General features: G+C 33.4%; 1 protein-coding gene across 2 annotated transcripts; it reads left to right on the top strand.

Moving 5' to 3' along the window:
• The first annotated feature begins 1,370 nt into the window (after positions 1 to 1,370).
• Positions 1,371 to 24,450, top strand: LOC148955520 (sialin-like). Of its 2 annotated transcripts, XR_016143112.1 has the most exons (7): positions 1,371 to 1,510; positions 3,502 to 3,735; positions 7,648 to 7,822; positions 11,557 to 11,939; positions 13,774 to 14,037; positions 18,428 to 18,578; positions 24,188 to 24,300. XR_016143112.1 is itself a non-coding variant. In XM_089102675.1 (6 exons), the coding sequence occupies exons 1-6, from the start codon at positions 1,463 to 1,465 to the stop codon at positions 24,320 to 24,322; spliced, it is 1,239 nt and encodes a 412-aa protein (XP_088958801.1). In that variant the 5' UTR covers positions 1,371 to 1,462; the 3' UTR covers positions 24,323 to 24,450. The 2 variants fall into 2 exon arrangements, 1 of the variants encoding a protein (XP_088958801.1); XM_089102675.1 differs by lacking the exon at positions 18,428 to 18,578 and having other exon boundaries at positions 24,188 to 24,450.

The following is a 24,450-nucleotide window of genomic DNA, read 5'->3' as shown; positions in this document are numbered from 1 at the left end:
AAAAATTGTTACTTCTAAGAGAAATTTGATAGTTGTAACTAAAACTCTGCTATTGTTAAGGAAAAAATTGTTACTTTGATGAGAAAATGTGTTAGTGTTAAGGAAAACTTGCTACTTTTGACAGAAAACTTTTATGTCATTGGTCATGTACTAAAGCACAATCATTTTCCCGAAACGAATTTTAACTTTAAACGAGTAGGCGATGTTAGTTTTACTCTAAAATTCAATAGGTTAGTCAAAGGGCTTAGAAGTCAATTTCTTGAAATTGGCGAGCAATCAGCGATTTTTTGTTGAAGGACTTAGAATTGCTCGAAATTTGCTCTTAAATCGATCAGTCATATGCCAAATAATATTGTTTTCTTAAACGAATTTTAACTCTTTCGTTCGAATTCAAAATTTCTGTCTCTGTTTGACTCAAAAAATTTCAAATATTTGTCCTTTTTTAAAACCCTAGTCTTTTTTCAAAGAGTTTATAACTATACTTCTTTTTCGGGATCTCTTTTGGTCCAACATCGACGAAAAAAACTTTTGTTTTAAGCAAATTAGTTGCAAAATGTTAGTAAAAAAATCCAGGGTTTTAGCAAACGATAAATATTTAGATTTTCCGTTTTAATTATCTCTTTTGAGTCAATATCGGGGAAGAAACTTCAATTTCGAGTTGTTGATAACTCTTTAAAAAGGGAAGAAAAGGAGCCTTTACGAAAAGGAAAGTATTACAGCTCGGAGCTAGAGTCGGAACAATTATATTTAAAGTTTCAAGAGTCAAAGTTGGAATCGGTATATTAAAAATATCTGGAGTCGGAGTCGGTATAACTTATAATTGACTCCAAAGTCCTAGCTGTTACACCTTACAACTTTTTTGCAATAAACGGAAAGCAGCAGTATTTAAAAAAAAAAAAAAAAAAAAAAAAAAAAACAAAGAAAGTTGCGGTGCAGCGAATTGCCAAATTCTACTATTTTGCGCCGTAAAAAGAAAATATTTGTCATTTAACAAATTGACAACCCTGCTGCAACACAATTTAATATAAATAATTTCGGAGACCACACTCCCTTTCCATGACGATAAAATAAAAGTCCAAAATAGGGATAAATTTCTTTTTAATAGGCAATGTATAGAAAATTCACAAAAAATACCAGATATTTCTACTGATGAGAGTTTTACTACTGATGACGGTCAATGTATATGTGACCGAAATATCTGGTATTTTTCTTTAATTTTCTATACATTGTCTATTAAAAAGGATTTTATCCCTATTTTGGACTTTTATTTTATCACAATTTAATAAAAACCCAAGACTATTAAGGGTTAACTTTGACTTGAATTTATGTAGAGTTTACACACTTTCTTTATAGGAGCTCAAAGACATGGTTAGCAAGGCGTTATCAGATAGCAATACTTTCATTTTTTGGTTTTTTCAACGTCTATGCTTTGCGTGTAAATTTAAGCATTGCTGTTGTCAAGATGACTGAAGAAATAGAAGCTGAAGATGCACATTTAAATAACTATACAGTAAGTTTTCTAATTGTATATTTCAGTTAGTTAAGTTGATAGTTTAATTTCTAAAACTTATTCAATTTATTAATGGTATTGATTAGATTATTAAGTCTTTACCGAAAACGGATAGGAATCAACTTGAATAATCAAGTAGAACATAAAATGAAAAGAAACTACCCCAAATAAGAGTGGTAATCCAGTCTCCTCGAACCCCCTACAGGCTAGGGCGTCATTTGTGTTTTACAGAAAGCGAAATATATTTCTAATAGTTTACATTTTCAATTATAGGCTAGCACTGAAAATTCAAGAACTGAAGGACTATTATAATAATGAAGGATTTGCATTCTTTTGCTAATTACAATGTCTATCGTATCCCCCCCCCCCGAAAATTCCCCCTGCAGAAAATTAATCTCTTTCGAGAACTCCCCAAGCCCTCTATTGAGTAGTACCCTCTTCTCCGCGAAAAATTCTTCCCACATGTAAAATTAAGCAGCCAAAGGCAAACTAAGACTAATAAAAAGAATAAAGAAAAGAAGGAATTAGGGATATTCTAGCTGTATCACAAAATACTTTTAGAATATGCAGTGTTGGATCAAACAGTTAGGGGTGACGAAGGGTAAGCAAGGAGTTACTCGCCAATAGTAACTAAAACTCATGCTTCTTAGTCTCAGCCTGTTATCTCTGGGCACTTTCATCATAGGGCAACTCTTCTGCAGTTGCAACTGATTTTATAATTTTCAAATTGTTTTCTTTAACCTTTATCTTACCCTGCTACGATGAATCAACCCCCTTAAAAACCCGAAAAAGAATTGAAATAGATACAAATTTATAAGATAAATATTGTAGGATATTTTGCAACATACATTCTGCCTGTATTTAGGAGCATAGATAGAATTTCCAAGATTTCTTCTTTTCATCATTATTTTTTTTCATTCTTTTTTGGGAGTTCAGTTTCATTTGCGGGGGAAATGTTCTGCGGGGAATACACAGAGTACCGCTAATTAAACTACCTTTTATTCGTTTCTTATGCATTTATGATTGGAAAATCTGTCTTCATGGGACTGTCTATTCAACTATTTTAAATAACAACATAATGGCAACGTTTTAAATAACAACGACAATGCAACGTAATGACAAAGTTTCGCACCTTCAGAGAGGTAAAGAATCATAGAATCAAGCTTTTATAATATCAAACGATTACCAAAAATGGTAGGTGCTATGCCTGGAGCCAAGATACTGTAATTTTAGCTTTTATAATAGAAATCAGATTTTTACGTAGCAATTTAGCTACTGCCTAAATACATTGGCTAATGTAGAACTGAAAGCCAATTTAAGGATGCATCGAAAAATAGTGAGGTCTTCCTATCTTGATTTCAACATATCAAAGAAATTCATAGCCAAGAAATAATGAGGTCTTGCTATGTTGATTTCAAAATAGCCAAGAAATTTCACCATAGCCAAATATATGCTTTTTTTAAAAGAAACTTTTTAAACACACCCAAAGGATGTTTGTTTGTTTTTTTTTAGAAAAAAAGATTGAGGCATAGCCAGAAACTCGCACACACCGCTTTTTAGCTACGGTATTGGTTGTAGAACAAACATGTTGTATATAAATTGCAGTGTAACTTAACAACAAAAAAAGGGCTAAGTTCCAAAGAATCTCTCAAAAGTATATACTTATGACTGTGTTTCAAAAAATATGTTTAAGGAAATAGCGGTTTGAATAAGTTTGATTCATTATGTATGTGTCTTTTCTTTTACCTTCAAAACTGCTTTTTTAGCTTTAAAATGTTAAATGGTCAATGATTATTCTGTTAAAAATGAAAGCCCTGTCAGAAGCAATTTTACATTTTTAAAAACCTTATGTGACTCAGTATGACAGGCCTAGTTCGCTGATGTGAAATTGCTTAAATGGTCTAGGGAAATAGTGTATTCTTTACTGGGTAAGGTCAAATTTTGTGAATAAATTTGTTGTTTTTATGTAATTTCTGCTGTTATACTTTTAGTATCGAGAATTTGACTGGGATTCAAAACAACAGGGATTATTGTTAAGTTCGTTTTTCTACGGATATATTGTCACTCAAATTCCTGGCGGCTGGCTGGCTCCATATGTCGGTGCAGCAAAATTGTTTGGGTTTGGAATCCTCGCTACAGCTATAGCTACGCTTTTCACCCCAGTCATTGCCAAAGAAGGACTAGAAGCGCTTATTGCTGTCCGAATTCTAGAAGGGCTTTTTGAGGTATTTATTAATTTAGTCTGTTAAACTGTAATCATCGTTTCCTCTTCTTTACGAATATTTTTTTCTTCCTTTAGGCTGCAATTTATTTAATGTTGGAACACTGGTATGCCACCTTCAATGGCGGATTAAGTGGGAAAGTGAGTGTAAAGCCTCACTGACATGACTTTCGATTGATGCTCTGAAAATTCTTTATGTAGGAGCAGGGTAATTCCTTAGAGGGCATAACCCAAGGAAGCCTAGGAAACAATATCATTTTCCTGAACTTCTTTAGTGGCTATGAAAGATGGACAAGTCAAGTTCCTTTTAGTCATTATTAAACTATAGCAAAATCTTGACAACTTTGGAAATAAGCTGAAAATAGAGCATCATCAACATTCCTTTCCTTCAAATTGCTTTACTAATTCCTAAAGATTTGGCAACAGTTTCTATATCGCTGTTTCGGACTGCTAAATTTTGCTACAGTATTTACTTTAAGTATTTGAAAAATTATTGTTAATTAATTAGAGCTCTGTAAGCATTGGCTAATTTATGCTTTAAGAAAGCTGCACGCGCTGTTAATTATATATATATATATATATATATATATATATATATATATATATATATATATATATATATATATATATATATATATATATATATATATATATATACTATATATATATATATATATATATCTCTCTCTCTCTCTCTCTCTCTCTCTCTCTATATATATATATATATATATATATATATATATATATATATATATATATATATATATATATATATATATATATATATATATATATATATATATATATATATATATATATATATATATATATATATATATATATATATATATATATATATATATATATATATATATATATATATATATATATATATATATATATATATATATATATATATATATATATATATATATATATATATATATATATATATATATATATATATATATATATATATATATATATATATATATAGCTATCGGACATGAGGATCCAGAAAAGAATTTTCCAGACAGAATTAGCTTCTAGTCTATATTGGGGCTCTGAGGTTTGGGGTTTTGCTAAAGCAGCTAAGCTAGAAGTAGTTCAGCTAAGATATTTTAAGAGAATTTTAGGCTTGAAGGATTCATTTAGTTCAGTGGTACTGAAAGGAGATTTGGGGCTTTTCTCTTTAAGGAGTGTTAGATTGGTTAGAATGGTAACATTCTGGGAGAAGATAATTAGGCTACCTAGAGTTCGGCTTCTTAAGGCAGCTTATTTGGGGAGCTTGAAGTACGGTAGACCTGATTCCTGGTCAAATCAGGTCAAGCAAATACTGGACCTTTGTGGACTTTCGGAGATGTGGAATGGAAGGAAGTCCAGCGAACTCTAAATGACTAAGAAATCCAAGAGTGTCAATCTCATAAGGACCAATCTATGTCTTTGAGGTTTTACACCCAAGCCAAAGACGGTTTGGGGGAGGATGTTAATTTTAAATTTGGGTTGAGTAAAGAGGATTTGAAGAATTTGTTGTTGGTAAGAGGGGATAGTTTGAATTCAGGTGAGAGAAAGAAACTTTTGGGAAAGATTACGCTGGCGGCTGGCCCCTATTTTTGCCCAATGTGTGGGTTGGTGAATGAAAATTTATTTAATTTTGTATCCGAGTGTGAAGGGTTGTCTGGGTTGCGGAATGAACTTTTTGGACGAGTGTTTGGGAGTGAATGCTGGTTAATTGAGCGGATGGCTGAGAGGAACGCATGTGCTTTTAAACAGTTGTGTAAATTTCTTCGTTTAGGGATTAAACATAGGGAATCATGTTTGGGGGGATAGTTTGTTATTATTTTTAGGATTTGAATTTTATTATATTGTGTTTGTTGGTTAAAAGTTGAATCTTGGTGGTTTTTTTTTTTTTTTTTTTTTTTTTTTATTATTATTATTATTATTTTTATCTAAAGTTGTATTTTGTTCCTGAGCTTTGGTTTGTAGATTTGGTTTGTTGCTATGGACGAAAGGCTTCTTGCAATAAATTATATATATATATATATACATATATATATATATATATATATATATATATATATATATATATATATATATATATATATATATATATATATATATATATATATATATATATATATATATATATATATATATATATATATATATATATATATATATATATATATATATATATATATATATATATATATATATATATATATATATATATATATATATATATATATATATATATATATATATATATATATATATATATATATATATATATATATATATATATATATATATATATATATATATATATATATATATATATATATATATATCTGGGAGTAAGGGTGGTGACCACTCTACGTATCATGTTGAAAGGATATTGATTGTGGTTCTTGGCGTCCAGAAATGGACTGAGTATTGTGTATTATGTGCGATTTATTTTTTGTCTGTAAATAAGCCCATTGAATTAAAATTAAATTAAATTAAAAAAAAAGAAGGATATATAATACATATATATACTTCCTCGATTAATCATGGCAGAAATAGTGGTTTAGGAAGAGTAGTTTCGTTATCATTGATAGTAGTAGTAGTCAATGTAGGATTAGCGGGATTAGGAATAAAACACGTTGGGAATAGCCATTTTAGGAACAGTCATGGTAGGAGTAGAATTGGTAGCAGCAGTGGTTGTAAGAGTACTACCGCCGCCACGAGTAGTTGCAATAGGAGCCTTGTTGCATGGTCCATCGTAGCTCTCTCATTAGTAGTCATGTTTGGGGTTTTAAACGTTGCAAGAATAGTAGGAGGGCTCGTAGCTTTCTTCCAACGCTGTTAATATTTTTTGAAGTTGGGTAATTTCTTTAACGCTAAACTCCTTCAGATTTTGTATCGTAACTTAAGATGTTAATGTAATTCACGTTTGATGATTAATATCTAATAATTTAATAAGGTTTCTTAAATGATTCTATAACAATAATGAGTAGAAAAAGGTTCAGTGTTTGTAGATGTACAAGTTTGTGGACTGGGGATATCCGGATCGAGGACACCATCTTGGGCCCTCAAATTAGGCAGACTAAAATTTCTACCTGATTCTAACTTCGTGAAGATATAACGCATCCTTTTTTCGAATGTAATGTATCTATGAAGATACTATGTTGAAATGTGTTATTTGCAAAATTTGGTGTCCTTGCCACTTGGGCTGCGTGCATCCTGTTGTCCCCAGAGGTATTGTTTTAGAGTTTTGACAGTTCCTATTTTAAATGGCTATAAGGAATATTTTTTGTAGTGCTACGTTGGGCTATGGAGACACAGCAGGATGTAAAATGAATCATGGGATGCCCTTTGAACCGTTTCGTCGTTTAAAAAGTGCTTTTGAAATTGCATTTGATTGAGGTGAGTCCTCTTCAAACTCGTACCTTTGTTTGTTCTTTAAAAAATAACTAGCCTGCAATGTGTCATTTTGCCTTTTAAGAATCGTTCTCTTTATTTTAATGGTAATTTATGTTAACGTTCTGAGAACTACTCAAATTAAGACCTTATTTTATGAATTGTACGGATTCATGAAGGTATAGCCCATTGGTGCGAGAAACCAATTGTGGCCCTTTGTTATTATAATTCATGTCTAACTCGGCATTATAAAAGTAGAACTTCTATCTTTGCTAGTAATCTGCGTCTTCTTTGAATTATAGATTTTTATACTAGATATTGTCATAGTCATAGGCTACTGCTTCGATGTTTCCGAAGACTCATTCTGTTATGTTCAAGGCGCCCCACAGGAAGTAGAAAAATTATCTGAAAATGATTCCATTTAAATAATCAATGGACTTTGATCATCTGTATGAAATTTGATTCGTATTGTACGAGTATTATAGTTTGCATATAACTTCTATTTATTTCTTAGGGAGTCACCTTTCCAGCAATGCATGCTTTGTGGAGCAATTGGGCCCCTCCAATGGAAAGAAGTCGACTTGCAACAATTGGATATTCTGGCAATTATGTTGGTACTGTTGTAGCTATGATTACTTGTGGATTTTTAGCCGAACATGCTGGATGGGAATCAGTTTTCTATGTTTACGGTAATATTCGCTTTTTTGATCATAGATGATGTGAGTGTTTCAGAGGCCGATCAAATTCCACTTTTTATATCTTTTGAGGTTTTACCCAATAATATTTGAATGAATTTTGAATTAGTGCATTCAGAGGGATAATTCCTAAAATAAGGATTAGTATAATTCCCAAATATTAATCCTGTATTTATTTGAGTAATATAGGCAGGAAAAACAAGCAAGGCTATTTGGTTTCGAAGTGGTCAGGAGATATGGTTGGTGAAGACATATATTAACTAAAAAAAAATTTTATTCGCCACTGACAATTTATTTTAGCCAGTTCAGTTTCGCACTGAGATTTAGGGAGATCAACGAGAGGAAATTTCTGTGAGTAGCATTTGCAGAGGGTCTTTAATTTACATTGAATCCCAGTTCCCAGCCCTGTCTAATACCCTGATCTGGTCATTTATGGCTGATTTTGCTCTTTTTTCTTACAACAGTTCGTGAATGGTGTTAATTTGAAGTAAAGAAACACAACAAAATCAGCAAACTTTGTAGTGTAGCCTATGGCTGTATCCAGGAATTAGGGGGGATGGAGAAGGTGGAATTCAATTAAACTGGAAGCATCTCTGATAATCCAGAATAGATGTTTTTGAGCTTAATAAAATAAGAGTTTTGTTATTGCGGTGTTAAATTCAGAAGAGTACACAAACTGGGTAACCGGCCAAAACTCGTATAGTGCCACCGTCAGGCTGTTTTCGCTTGAATGATTTTACCGTCTATTGTCAGAACTTGGCTTTAAGCTCGGTTCTGTCCCAATTTTTACGTGATTGTCATGACTTAAAGCGAAAAATCGGAATGTTAACAATCGATAAAAGAGCACTGTAGATGCGTTCAATTCTACAGTTTTGTTTAGAAGCCCAGTGTTAATTTGTGTTTATTTAACCAAGCTCAAAAAGATTAACAACTTCATTTGATTTAATTTTTCAATTGACTGATTTTGTAGATTTTTCGAAGAAAAACTCAGAAACTATTATTATCATCTGTTCTAACTACATACTTCTCTTTAATGTATGAATAACGAAGAAAGAAAAAAAAGGCTTTTTTAGGTGGGGGGCTAAACTGTATCTCTAATTATGATAAAAATATAACAAATGCCATTAAGTAATTTGATAAATACATTTGTAAATTCGATAAAACGGCATTCAGTTTTATTTGGCAACTCTGGTGCATTGTAGAAATAAAAACGAAAGGAAATGAGCATAAAAGTTAGTCCAGTATTGTCCTATAGAAAAGCTGGTGTCTCACAAATGTGAGAAACTGTTGTGATGTGATCAAGCCCTTTAAATCTCTCTGTGGCTCTACCACATCAAATGACTCGTGCTATTTTTTTCGCAATAGGGGTAATTCTTTTCAAGATAGATAGACTAGCTGCTTAGCATCCCTGTAAACTGTCTCTCATTGAATGAGTTTGAATCCATGACACCGTTTGTTACGTTCCTTTTGATATTTTTCTAATTCAATTTTGTAGTGTTTTAATCTCGTTTTTAAAAAATTTTTCGGGATTAGGAGATCTTTTTCCCTCTGTGACTCCAAATGAGCAGAGTGGAACATCACCTGTTCAGTTAATGAGGGACTTCCACGCAAAGTCTACTGGTGCAATTAAATGGTGATGCTTGTGTCTGTAGAAGCTAATGGCCATAATATCTTGATTGGTTTTTAAATTAAGCGTGAACAGTTATTTGTCAGGTTAGCTAATTTGTCAGGTTAGTTAACGTAATAACTTAGCCATATATTATACTAATTCTTTAAGATGACACGGTATAATTTCGGATGACTCATAAGGTTATTATCTGAAGTTACAAAATACTCTAAAGTAGAACCACTTCTGACCCGGCTTTACAAAGTTGGAATCGATCTTAGATTGTCAAGTTTTATATTTTTTCCCTTTTTGATTGTTTTTTTTTTTCAATTACATCTTTTACGGTGTTTTTAATCAAGATGTTTCTTCAATATTAGAAATATTAAAAATTTTAATTGTGCAAATACTATGGTCTAAGTCTTTCTGTTTGAACAGTTGTTTTTTCAAGGATAATGTTTTTCTCCTCCTTTTCTCTAGGTTTAAATTCGTAAATAGAACCTGAGCGTATGAACGCTTAAAGAACCGCAGAGAATGAGGTGCGCTAATTCAAATTGTAACCAATCCCAAACTGTTTATCTTTATTAATGCCCATTCTCAAGAGTTAATGGAGAGGAGAAACTTTCCTCTTGAATTGTGTACTGATCACAATGGTCATAAAGGGTTTTGTATCCTTGAACGTTTCCGAATGTTCCTGGTGTAAGTTCTTAAGGTAATTTCAAATATTTATTTATTTTCCTCAAAATCGAGGAGTATATGAAATACATTAAAGAAATTGCAAAAATATGTAAACAAATAGAACAAAGCAGCAATGTACAATACACTTTTACACAGAGCTGGATAAAATACATGAAATGAAAACAATGAAAACAAAAATCTTTAATAACTCAAGCATTTTTTTTTTAATTCTTGAAAGAAGAGAAAAGGTTATTCATAGAGAAAATATTTTCGAACTTGCGATAAAAGTTATATATACTCGTAATAATAATTCTTCAGTTAGCTGAAGTCTTTTATGAAAAATTCTGGATTTGTTAGTTATTTAATGTGTTAATTTAGCTCCGTCCTTTTAGGTCAAAGTTGTGGCCTGATGGAGCTAAAGTTTTGTATACGCATTTATTTCCGATGATAATATACTTGGTGGGGCCGTGACCCCTCTGGCACTTGTCAAATTAGTATTTTATTGACAGTAAAAATGCTTATGCTCTTTGTTTTTTGCTAGGGATATTGTTTAGATTCACTGGCTGTTTTTATATTGGGGGTAAGAAATCTCGAGAAGATGCCCTAAAAAGTAATCTGTAATTTTAATTTTGTTTTGGCTTTTTAGGGAATTAATTCAAGACATTTTTTCCACAAAAGAAGTCTTTCACAGAAAAGTAAATAGCTAAACTAAACCAAAGGCGAGTAGAAATAATTTCGAATAATAATTCAAGCGTAAATCGAATATAAATCAGTATCAATAAATAAATAAAACTCAGAAGGAACAGAAATTACAATAAGTAATGAAGTCAAATTTGAAACGAACCACAAACAGGAATAGGGCTAACTCCCCCTAAGTGAAAGTTCCGCCTCCATAGCTTTACTCTTTTGGAGACCTAGGAGCCACATTCCCCCTTTCCTACTAACGAAACCTATATATAAACAATAGACAACTTGCATAACTTACACCCCTTGCCCCAAGGACTGTGGGAGGTCGTGTCATACCCGGAAGCATAGTTACTGGACCTTTCAACTCTTTTGATAAAAAGGCTATCCCAAAATGTTGATCTAACGTCTTTGGGGATAGAAAATCTAAACAGAACATGAAGGGGGTGGGGTGCTTGGTGCATTTAATGAAATTTTGAATCTCAAAATTGGCAGGCACTAGAACTTTCCATTTACAATCGAATGAGCCACCTGTGAAGTTCCTACGACAACTTTCATACGAGTGGCCTCGTAAAAAAAAAAAAAAAAAAAAAAATATAATAATAATACAGTGCAGTTGTGTTATTCCTTGCATAGGAAGCGCTACTGTGTTGCCTATGAAACAGATAACGTTACTGACAGGTAAAAAATTAATTCACTTAGTATTGTCGATTTTCCACTAGCCTTTCTTTTTTTTCTTGCTATTAACAATAAATTACTTTAGGAGTTGTTGGCGTGATATGGTGCAGCATTTGGCTTTTTACTGTAAAGGACTCACCTGCTCTTGACAAGAATATATCTTCGGAGGAACGAAACTACATAGAGAGCTCAATAGGGGTGCTTGAAGAAAAGGGTTCAACGCCTTGGAAAGCAATTCTGATGTCTTTTCCGGTGTGGGCTATTATTGCTGCTCATTTCTCTGAAAATTGGGGCTTCTATACTCTTCTTACTCAGCTACCGACATTTTTGAGCGATGTTACCAAGTTTAAGCTCGGTAAAACAGGTTTTATGGCTGCCATACCTTATTTAGCCATGGCAGTGGCTGTTCAAGGTGGTGGTTTGCTTGCTGATTTACTGAGGACACGGTTCAATATTAGTACTACCTGGGTAAGTTATAATCAATCAAAAGTAAGTATGAAAGAGTAGGGCAACCTTGTAAGGAGAATCCAGGTTTAACAGGAATTATAGCTAATAGTACCCTATCTTTGTAAGTGTACACTACCCAGCAAAACTAAACGAATTCCAAGAGACATAATTTTAATTTATCAAAAGCTACCAGTTTAGATTTATAAAGGATCGGACCTGAAATTTTTTAAAATTATGCGTATTCTTCTTCTTTTTAATTAATTTTGATTGATTATAAAATAGGGGCGGAACTAAGCTGTGTTAAAAGATATTCGTACACCCAGTATCTGGGGGTGGGGATTTGTAGGTTTTACCCCCCTAGAAAATTTCTCGGAGTCGTAAATTGGTCCTAAAAATGCAAATAAAAAACCTTCTTTGAGGCTGTTAAACAGAGTCCACGGGAGGCAAACCCCTTTATCTTTATTCTTTTCTTATCCCCCCCCCCGAACAAAATCCTGGATACGGCCCTGCAATCAAATATGGCTTTGAAGACCTTATGGCGGAAATGTTCCTTTTTTCTTCGACCTGTTTCTTTGTGCCTTTTTTAAAGTAAAATCAAAAAGAAGATTAAACAATAACAGACATAATGTTTTTACTTACATTTCTGTCATTAACTGTATGATTTTTCATTTTTTAACTCTAATTTCTGCTAATTATTTCTGTTTCTTTTTTGTCTCAGATACGAACTTGGATAGCCTGTTTTATCAGTTTCCCATATTCTTTAGTATATACGAATATCGTTTTTATTTTCTGCTTTAGTTCCCTTAAGAGTTCTTCAAATGATGTCAATTAGCTCTGTAAGAATAAATAAAAATACAAACTCATTTTGCCCTATCTTGCCTATCAGTCTTTACCTCAGCGTTTATTATTACTCTTTACGTTTCCTGTTTTATTTTTTTTTTTCCTACTTCATCGTGTCCATTTTACTGCCCATGTAATTCTTTCTTGAACGAGGAAATCTGTTTCCAGACTCTCAATGTCTGTTTTATTTTACTCTACTTTTATTGTTCTTTTTCAACTATTCTGTTTGTCTCCTGTGTAAACATTTAAGACGAAGATCTGTTCCCGGTCCCCCTAGCCTTAGCTTTGTCTCCCCCTTTTAGTCTATTAATTAGCATTTCTTGAAAGAATAATGTCTAATTCTGAAACAATAGTTTCAAAGAACAGATTTACTAATTTTGTCAATTAAGTATGTTGGTAGCTATTAAGTCTAGAAATTCTTTTTAATTCATTAAGAACTATGCTCTAATATCAAATACTTTTCTGAAACTAAAAATCAATTTTAATGCCAATATTCAAAAGTTGTTGCCGCCTCACTTGTTTCTTGAAGGACTTTAATTCGCGTCCAGATAATTGATTAGTTTTGCAGCTGAATTTATAAGCTTTTGGTCTCTTGCATATTTAACCAATATATTTGTCATTATTAGTTATATGACTAAATTTATTTGTGCATTGAAATAAGTGTTTGCATCTTTTTTAGACTTTTTCAGCTTCATAACTTTTTTAATTTTGTCCTTTTTTATTATTTTGCGGCTGCAAAATGTGAACTAAAAATGTGTCTCTATCTCAGATAATATTTTGGACAATGGTCTGGAGTACGTATAGGTTTTTCAGCTCCAGCTTGCGATATGTTTTTAATATGTTGTGGATTGTTTATATTTTGGTAATTTTTCTGAAGGTAGGAGCGTTTATGCTATTTTTATGTGTATTTTTCAGGTAAGAAAATCGTTGTTAATATGTTGCTAATATATTGTTAGTGTGTTGCTAATATGTTGTTAATATATAAAAAAAAAACGTTGTTAATATGTATTTTCAGGTAAGAAAATTGTTCACGTGTACTGCCTTCATTGGTCAGACAGTATTCATGCTGGCGACAGCATTTACATTCAGCCCTGCTGTTGCAGTTGCATTTTTGACACTTGCAGTTGGCTTTGGTGGTTTCGCCTGGGCCGGGTTCAGTGTAAATCATCTTGATATTGCTCCAAAATATGCAAGCTTATTGATGGGACTATCAAATACTTTCGCAACAATCCCTGGGATTATTAGTCCCGGTTTAACAGGAATTATAGTACAAGATAAGGTGAGCAACTATTTCAAACTCTTTTTAATGCCACCCTTTGGATTGTTTTTCTCTAAGTGTATGATACTACATCTTAGCAAACGCGTATACAGCATAAGAAAGCCTATCCATACTGTAGTGACAACTGTAGATAAAAACAAATTTAAGTTTCAAATGCGGTTTTTATGATACACCGATCAGAATGGAATTTAGACAATTTTTTGATTTGAGTGCTAGAATCGGAAAGAATAAGAAAACAGATAGGGAAAACAAAAAGGGTATGAAACAGTTTTTCTATATGGGCGCTAAATTTGACAACAAATACCTTGCCGAGTAATAGCCGAAAATACTTGGCAACAAATTAGTGTTGATGTAAATTTTCCAGCCATTTCCCTATCATTTTAATTCCCTATTTCTGTGGCAGAACTCTAACGTTAAAATCAACTAGTAACGCGAAGGTGGTAGTGGTAATAACCTTCGTTCCACTGATGGCTGGGGATTGGTGGGTGACTCTCCAACCTCTTATGAGTGACATGTGGCGTCAATTCATGAAAAAATTTTGGGGAGGAGGATTATTTTCCAAGTGCGGGGGGGGGGGGGTGACAAGTTTGTCGTTCTTTCAGTTTGTTCAATGAAAATGCCAAATAAAAGCCATTTTTTCGATGTCAATACCACAAAGCTGTATTTTTCAAAATCTAGGGGTGGTAAGTGCCCTCTCTCCCAATTAGTACCGCTGTGAGGGACGAGTGTTGCCTCCCCCAGAAAGTCTGAAGCTGGTGGATGGGACTCTCGGGATTGGAAAACAATGGTCCTCAACATTGATAGGGGTGGATCGAAACAAAAAGTGTATCATTGAAAATCCTATGTCTAAAAACTGCTAACCCGAGGTTTTCAGCCTCCTCTTTTGAAAACTTGAGAAAATCCTATTTAGACTATTTATCACTGATCCGGATTGCAGCGGTAGCTAGTAGCCTAGTAAGAAACGATCACGTCCCATACTAAGAAGTAAAGTATAGGATTTTTAACATTATACAAAGCATGCAAATATAGCTGTATAAAATGCAGTAATTTTTTAGGGTTTTAACAAAAAATCTGATTTATCAATTGAAACTAGAATAATTCCTGAAAATTAAAAAAAAATAATTTTATTTCATCTATCAGTTCAAAGTTATAATTGTCTCCTGGGACCAAACTTTTTTTTGGCTTAGCTCCTAAAGTGAGCATCTCTTTAATGTTGGGCTATATTTCCATAGAAAACACAAGAAAAAATGTATTTTATTTTACGCTAAATTTATTATGTAAATTACAATTATATTTATGGTGTCTGTGCAATAATTTTAGTTTTGTAATTCCAACTAGAAAATTACCCGAAAATTTTTGAGTTAGTTTGGTTTTTCTTTTGATTCAATGAACTCTTTACTTCATTTTATGGGTGGAACTTTATACATTGAAAATATATTATGGTCTCAAGAGGACCAAGTAAAAGAAAGAATAACCGAGAAAAGTATCAGAGCCGAGTAATCCAACTATCTACTTTAAGAAAACAGAAATACACAAAAATGGAGATAGCATTCTGAAAATAGAAAAACAGAGGTATTTAACAGACCAGGGGTATCGAGAAGCAAAAACTGAGAGAGCCAAGAAAAAGATCAAGGAGCGTCATCATAATCATGAAGATTACCGAGAAGCAATACTTGAGGGAGCCAAACAAAATATCAAGGAGCGTTATCATTATGGTGATCATTTCTGAAACAAATATTAAAAAAATAGTTGCTACTAGAATAATGGGTAGATACTGGGGTGACGAAAGCGATAAAAAAAAATTAACACCTATACGAGGCTGTACCAAATAACCCATAAAGATAAAGTTAAAAGTTTATAGTAAAGAGCGAACTCTAGCCTATGGTAACTGAAATATTAAAATATAAAAAAATATAACATAAAACAAATAAGTTTTGAAAAATTGCTTCTCTGGGGTATGATGTCATGTATGTAATAAAATTGGGAAGTGCCTGAATCATCAGGTCCCTTTAGTCCTCTGCTGTGTAGATTTTATAGTAAAGGAAAAACTCTAGCCCGTAGTAACTAAAATATTAAAATAAGATGTAATTTTCGGCAGTACTAAGTTATCATATGCATGATGATGCTACACACTTATCTTTTGACAGGATAATATAACACCAATAATATAATATCTCTTGAAAAATTGCTTCTCTGGGGCGTGGTGTCCTATTTGACTGACTTTGCTGCCTGATTCCCTGTGGTTCGTCTTTTACTATAACAACTAAGAAAAAGCCATAGGCCTTTTCCTGTGTGCAATATATTTATCACGGTTATTTGGATAATTTTTTTTAGAACAGGATATAACCCTGGCTCTTCAAAACCTTACTGGTTTCAAAACCTCCTATAGAAATTTTTAGCTAGTCAAAAGCACTAAAACTCAAATTCAACCTGATTTATTTCTGTTGTGAAAATTTAAGTCATTAAAAACCAAGAATTCCACGATTTTACAAGACATAACCTACTATACAAAGGCCTCCCTCCGTACATCAGGGGTGTCAAAAAAAAAAAAATGGTCTTTGAAAGTGAAAAATGGATATTTATTTTTAAAATGTCCTTCTGAGTTAAAAGAAATCTGGATGACAGTCTAAAAATATGAAAAGACCATATATTATTTGGGATTAGAGGTCTGTCGATGAGAAGTCAAATCTTATTTGAATGTTCTTCCATATTTTCTCTACTGAGTTTTGGAACACCTGATGGCAATTGTACATCACAACGCTACATTTTAATAGTTCAGTAAATCACCAAATTCGTAAATGTTGATACAATTGAGTGTATACGCGTCAACTTTTGAAATGCGAGAAGTTCCGAAAGGAAGAATTTGCATAAAAGTGTATGTCGATGACCAATTTATTCTAAGACGAAAGAAGTAGAAGGTGATATATCATACGCAACATGGAACGAGAAGATCACATTGCAGATCTTTAAAGGTACAGTTATTACTTTTGTTTGAAGTCTACTCTATTCAAGCTTCGAAATGAGACTATAGAGGCATATTACGTTGTTAAAAAGAGGATTATTTAAATGGATTTATTCACAGAACACATATCTATCTTAGGAAGACCAGGGAAAAGAATATTGACAGAAAATATTGGACAAAATTAGAACACGTGAGGTAGGAGAGTTATATATTGGTATCCTATTGATAGAGGAAGAGCTAACTAACGACATGAAATCTTCCACAATTGTTTGGCAAAAGATGTTTCTAGAAGATCGCCAGAATGTTATAGAAAGGTGTCTGAGGGCCAATTAGAAAGCTAATGCTTATATCTATGTTATTTTGCTGTCTTTTTTTTTTTTTTTTTTTTTTTTAATTCCCCACGATAGGACGATAGTACGAGTAGGGCTCGTAAATTTCAATTCTCCCAAAAAACGTATTTTGGCGTCATTTCCGTTCAACCCTAAAATGAAGGCGAGTTATAATAAAAACAAAACTTTGGAATCACTGAGGTCAAAAACCATTAAACGAAAATTTTCAGCCCCCTTCTCATTTCTCTGCAAACCACTATATTTAGCCTGTATATCGCTAATGTCTCTCTTTTTTTCCTTTTTTTCCGGTGCTAGTTGTGACAGCTTTAAAAAAAAAAAAAAAAAATTATTTGTCACACTAGTGTTTCTGACATCTTTTGCTTAAAATTCATAAAAAAAAAGTCATGCGCTTTTTTCTCTAGACAATATCTGAGCTGCATTAGTAGGGGAATTATATAATTGGTAGCAACGAAGCCTGTCGTAAAACAGGCATGAAACGAAAAGAAACCGTGTGTATTCTCTTTTGTGACGATCAGAGTTTAATTGGTTTGCACTCCACCTAGCAAAAATTTGAAGTCGACTTGCAACTTGCACCTTGAAATTGTGCAACTTGTATCTTGAATCTTTGCTACTTGCTATCTTTCTTTTGAATCTTTCAAAGTTGAAAGATTCTCTTTAGAATCTTTGGAAAAGAATCTTTGGCCTGGAGTAGTCCTTGAGGCTTGAATTCGAAAAATTCTAACATGAATAGCAACTATCCACAAGTTTAACATGTAAGTAACCTTCAAAGACAACAAGAAAGGTACTGAAAAGTAGAATTGCGCCGTGACCAGACGCGATACAGGAAAATACGGCGTTTTCTTGAACTTAATGTTACAAGATAAGATGAAAGACATATATCAATGTTAAACGCACATGTGTGCATAGTCTTGTGCTTTTTGGGTTTTTAACCAAAAAAAAAATGTTTTAAACGCAGACTTGTGCCATTCAGATAACTCATTATCCTGAATACGTTCAATATCTATGTTGCAGTACATGTAACTGTGTGGGATATTTTAGAAAATTTTTGAGAAATCAAAATTTTTTTTCCTTTTTGCAGTTTATTAACCAGTGCTTCTTCTTATTAAATGCTGGCTTATTTGGTTTTGGTGCTTGCATGGGTGGCTAGGTTTGCTGAAATCAGTATCGTGGTCATTTGACGACAGAAAATGGGCTGCATGCATCATGGGCTAGATGTTTATTGAATCAGTGTAAGTATTCATGAGCTGAGTGCAGATTTCCAATATAAAGATCCCTACTGGCATATTTGTGTTGCCAACTAGCTAGTATGTTATTAAACATGTTATTTATTAACCAGAATGTGGAAAATGTATGCAGTTCTATTTTTGTGCTGTTAGCCCACATTCACACATCTGCGATTTTACGGAAGGAACAACAATCTACGTTCTTTATGGCAGATTAACGTAGTTTTGCTGAATTTTTTGGTTAGTTTGGACTGTGTTTCAAAAAAATGACAATGTATATCCACTTTAACTACAATAATAAATCACAGGTTCAAGCAAGAAAGGGAATGATAGGAAAGTATGTACAATAATGATGAATATGGAAAAATACATCGAGACTCACAGAAAATATCAATTAATTTGTTCAAAGAATCAAAATTAACATGAAAAACATACATAGTCATGAGACAATTGAATAAAGGATCTGAAGAAGTAAATGCGGAAGGTAAAGTAGGAGTAGCTCGAAATGTCAGCTACATGGTATGGAATAAGAAGGTATCTTAAAACCGCTCTTCTTTCAATTGGCTTATCAAATATTTTTTTTGTATAATAACTAATTTCCCTCGATTTGATAGGAATTTGAACTTTTTGCTGCTGTGTAAAAGTGTTATAGAATATTTTGGTGTTCACTTGAAAATATTCTGTCGTGGAATTTTGCGATTTTTCTTTAGAAACAAAATTTATTGATAATCACCCGAAGAAAAACCGCGACTCTCTCTCCTCTCTCTCCCTCTCTCTGTCTCTCTCTCCCTCTCTCTCTCTCTTTCTCTCCCTTTCTCTCTCTCTCTTTCTCTCTCTCCCTTCAAACATTACCACCTTATTTCTTCCAAAAACCTGCCGACGAAAACCTATTTTGGACAATTTGTGTGATCTAGGTCTATTTCTCTCTCTTACGCTTTATGGTTGAGTTGGCGCATAACTTACCAATATAAGTATCAAGCCTATCAGAGAGAAAAAACTTTTTGGCTTATTTTCGGGTCTTTGACAGATTCCCTCTATCTAACAAGAATTTTAGTCCTAGTGTTCGATGGAAAGGTTCCTGGAAGTTTTAAGCTAATTACATCTTCAAGCTCATACATCACCGCGTTTCACTGCTATATAACCTGTTTATGAATAATGGACAACTTGCGTAATTTAGGCTCCTCTCTCTCTCTCCCTTTTTTTATCTTTCTCTCTATCACTCCCTTCCTCTCACTCATTCGTTCCTACCTCTCTTTAATAACTGCATTCTTAGTTTTTAAAAGATCGTGGTAACTGCAACAGAGACACTTCCTTTTTGATTTTTAAATCAAATTTTACAATCAACTTCACAAATCAAAAAAGAGCAGTGTCTCTGCTGCATAGTTATCCTTATCATCCCACATATCATCCAATGCTCTTTTTAACATTATAATTGCTACCCGGTGATTGCATCCCAGCTCCCCTAATGGGTGGGCTTAGCACTAAGCTGCGCACAAAACGTTGTTGATTTGATTTTTTCTTTTTTTTTTGCATTGGTTGGAATTATGAACCAACTGTTGGTGAAAAACAAGTACAAAAGTACTACAAACCGGCCAAGTCTGCAAAGTTTGTTATATTGGCTTGGGCTGCTTCCTTAAGATGCAATTACACTAATTCCTGGAAGTTTCAGCCATTTCAATAGTTAGATGTTATAATGGCAATCAAGTGTTTAAATGCATATTCTTTTCAGTGAAATACAAATGACGCTTTGATCTTTAGACGTTAAAGAAGGTCGGTAGACTTGCTTTATTTTGTCGTAATTTCTGGTCACTTTGGTTTTGACTTGGCTATTCATTTTAGTTTCTGTTCGTCTTAGTAATCTTCTATTCTTCCTTAGCAGTCAGTATCTGTTATCTTTATGCTTGTGTGACTATTTATTTTATTTTCTATTCGTTAGGGGTCGAATTTATTCATTTATAGTAATAGTAGTTTTAGGTTTTAATTGTTAAATTATTATATTTCTGTTTGTTTTTGGTTTTTGTATTCCTCTTTACTTTTCTTTGAAAAAGATGATTTTTGAAAAACGTCTTGCTAATAATTAATGATAAACAGAGGTTTTAGTTTCATTGAATATCATTTTCTTTATACATGATCATACAAACCTTTTAGTTCACACATTTCTCTGTACCTACCTTGGACAACACCAGACCAGAAAACCAAAATTGACCAATGAATAAAGATTATTTCATATGAGTCAAACTTTTATCACTTCCGACAAAATTAAGCGGCTTAAATTTTAAGTTATGTTTTAAGGTACGGTGGATTAATTTGAACGGAAGTTGAGCTGTATTAGGAATGGTTAAGTTGCATTGTGAGGAATGATTGCCAGGAGGCTGAGCCGATTTGGAGTGAGTTAATCGTTGGTTCAGTTGTATGGGGTTGGGATGCACGAGTGTTAAGTTAAATGAAGTTGAGTTCAATGGGATCAAGTTGCAATAAGACCGCCAATAACAAATCTGCAATATTTGGACGAAATCTAGGATCTGAGTAAATTAGGTGGATGGCTAGAATTCTGGTAACATTTTTACTCCATAAATTTGTAGAAATATAATCCAAGCGTGTAACCAAGTGTAACGCTTTACCCATGCTAGGGCAGATGAGGTGCCTCTGAATTTGTATATGGGTCTGTAAATATGCTCCTAAGATGACATTTCCGGTGTGATCCAAAAATCGCAGTGAATTACCAATTGAGCATTACTTGCTGAGTATTTTCTATAAATTTATACACCTACATAAAACCTATTTTAATTATTCGATGTTTTCTAACTAACCACAACCTAGGTTTACTGGACATTAGTGCCAACTTTAAAACTTTTTCAGTTCCAGCTAAGCGTAGAGCTTCTAAAGGCAGAGCTGCTGTTGGTATTGCTACTTGTGTAGCATCGAATCTTAATTCTAGTGGTTTCTTTTCTAGTGATTGTTTTTTAGCTGTGCGTGAAGGTGAGTGCGTAGCAATAAATGTGTATTTATCCACAGATTACAAAGATGAAGATTCGGAGAGAGATTTCGCATTAGCAGTTAGTAAACTTAGCTCATGCCTTCGTGATGTCCTTAAACTGAAAATCCTGTGTTTGATCGTAGGTGATTTTAATTGTGATTTAAATTGTAGTTTGTCTTCAGCTTCTATCCCTGCTTCTTTACTATACGGAATATTTGATGATGATTTTAAAGTTCATCAGAAATCCGCTATGTTTACTTACATTTATTCTTCCTCTTGCACATCTAACCTTGACAATGCTGTGTCGTATAATCTTGATATACTTTGTGTTGAGGTTTTTTTTTATAAATTTCAAGTTTCAGACTACCTTCCTATTGCTTCTAGTTTTAAACGAGAAGCTTCTCAGATTCCAGTGTTTCGGGCTCATATTGTTCACCGGCATAAGAGGTATACTTGTCGCGATTGGAAAAAAATCGACACATTTCAGTACATTGAAACTTCTGATAGCATCCTTAACAAGAACCGGGTTCCATTTTATCCCTGAAAAAGTCTTCCATTAAAGACATTAATGAAGTTAGATTAACTCTTGATATCTATTCTGCTGAAATCTGCCATGTGTTTTTGTGCGCTGAAAAAGGGCTGTTCCTCTTAAAAAAATTCGTAGCGGCACCCAAGTTCCTGGGTGGCCAGGAAATCTAGCCCTGTCTGTAGCTTGTGATCGGGTTAAGTTTTGGTACAAATTATGGAGAGATTGCCCATGTCCCGTCAAGAAATAGTCAATGAGTTGAGAAAAGTATAAAAAAATGTTTTGCTAAGGAACTTGCCGTTCATCGATCTAAAATGCAAACTCTTAATTCCGAGAGTCATACTTTTATGACGAGCTTTACAACTTCATTGGTGAATCTCCTGACCTTGATTTCGTTGTTACTTGTGGCGCTGCCATAAAAGCCATATCTCGACTCAAAAAAAAAGCGTCTTGTGGATAGACAAAGTGAACACTACACATCATTAACGGAAGGTGTGTACTGATGGGTGACCTCAGCCTTCTCATGCAAATGATATTTGATACAGGTATTGTTCCTTCCTAGTTCTGCATCGGTAATCTGACTCCATTACCGTCTTTACTACCCTCTGTAAACTTTTTGAGCTCCCTTTTATTGATGAGCTAAGACTAAAATGTTACGTTCCCTCATATCAGTTCGGTTTTCAGGCTAATCTTGGCTGTTCTTATGCTCTTACAGCACTTTTTACCGCCCTCGCCTACACTGAATCTTCGGGAGAAAGTCTGATCCTCGCCGGACATGACGTTAAACGTGCGTTCGATTCCTTAATTCATTAATCCATGCTTCTTCATATGGAAAAGTGAGGCCTCAATCCGTCTGGAGCCCTTGTTCTATAGGAATCGTGATTTATATAGGAATCGTGATTTATATAGGAATCTTAGAGTGCGTTTAAAACTGCTATCCTGTTTACCCCTTCAGTTGGCTCCTCATCAATCCCAATACAATTGCATTAATCCTCGCGTGAAGCAAATCTTCGAATCCCTCGAGTGAGCCTCTGATTTCTAAGTACCCTGTCCCCGTTAAGAAAGGGACTAGACAGGGACCTATCACTTCCCCAATCCTGTTCAATAATAGTGTCCTGGACGCTCAGGCAAAACTTCTTCCTTCTTGCATTCTTGGGGTAATTGATGTGCCTCTCGTTTGTTATGCTGATGACATCCTAAATTTTAGCCGTACTATCCAGCGCATTGAGCAAAATTTCAAAGTCCTCAAACATGAATATTCAAAAATTGGACTGTCTTTTAATCCCGAGAAAAGCTAAGTTGTCCTTCTCAATTGGCGATCTACTTCAAAATCCCTCTACTTCTCTCCTAAATCTGGACGGTTCTCTTATCAAATACGCAGACCATATTACATACCTGGGCCTTCTAACTGGTGCATCTATGCGCTACACACGTTGTTTGCTAATATCTCACGTTGAGCATAAAATTAGTATTTCTTAAGCTGAAATCGTAAAAAGCAAACTACGCTTCAACCGTTACCTTACAACATCCATCTACAACGCCACAGCCCTTCCACATCTGCTTTATATTGTTCCTTTCTGGAAATTTTTTACAGTTACAAATAAAAAGCACCTACGATCAATCTTCTTCAAATTTGCTAAGTATCTTTTACATTTGCCTCCTTGGACAAGAAACTGTAAAATTATCCATTTGTATAAGCCTGTAGACCCAAATATTACTATTAATAAATTTCTATCCTGTTTTCGAAGAAATTTTCATCATCCTTGGTCATCAATTTTTTCGCAAGAGTTTGTTCGTATTAATGTAATATATTTAATTAATTTTTTTTTTTTTTTTTTTTTTTTGTCATATATATGAATTTTCAATGTTTTTTTGCGTCCTTTGTTTTCTTTTTGTTATCTTTAGTGATTAATCCGTCTATTGTACTTTTTTTTTGACGGGCAATAAATGAATAATAATAATATACTGACTAGTGACACAAAATGATTCTATACCCTAAAATAATTTTTTTCTATGTCTTCTTTTTTATGTCAGTTATAATAGTTTAAGGTACGTAATTAACTTGTCGAGAAAAAGATCAAAATTAAATATTTCTAAATTTCTTTTCTTTAGGAAGCTGAAAGTTGGCATATCGTTTTCTACATATCTGCTGCCATTTACCTTTTAGGAGGCATCTTTTACCTTATTTTTGCTTCTGGTGAAAGACAGAAATGGGCCAGTGCAGCAGATGAAATAGAAATGACATAGGATGAGATCTACTATGAAATAAGACTTTATGGCAAAATATTTGTTTTATTTTTGCTGTTTTGCCTTTTTCCAATTCTTAATAAAACAATATTGTTATCAAAGTTTGATAAAAATAAAATACGACATAG

Source organism: Artemia sp. Qi Xiang Cuo, chromosome 2, assembly GCF_049724085.1.
Source record: "Artemia sp. Qi Xiang Cuo chromosome 2, ASM4972408v1, whole genome shotgun sequence".
Classification (NCBI taxonomy): Eukaryota; Metazoa; Arthropoda; class Branchiopoda; order Anostraca; family Artemiidae; genus Artemia; species Artemia sp. Qi Xiang Cuo.
This window is presented reverse-complemented; position numbering and strand designations above follow the sequence as displayed.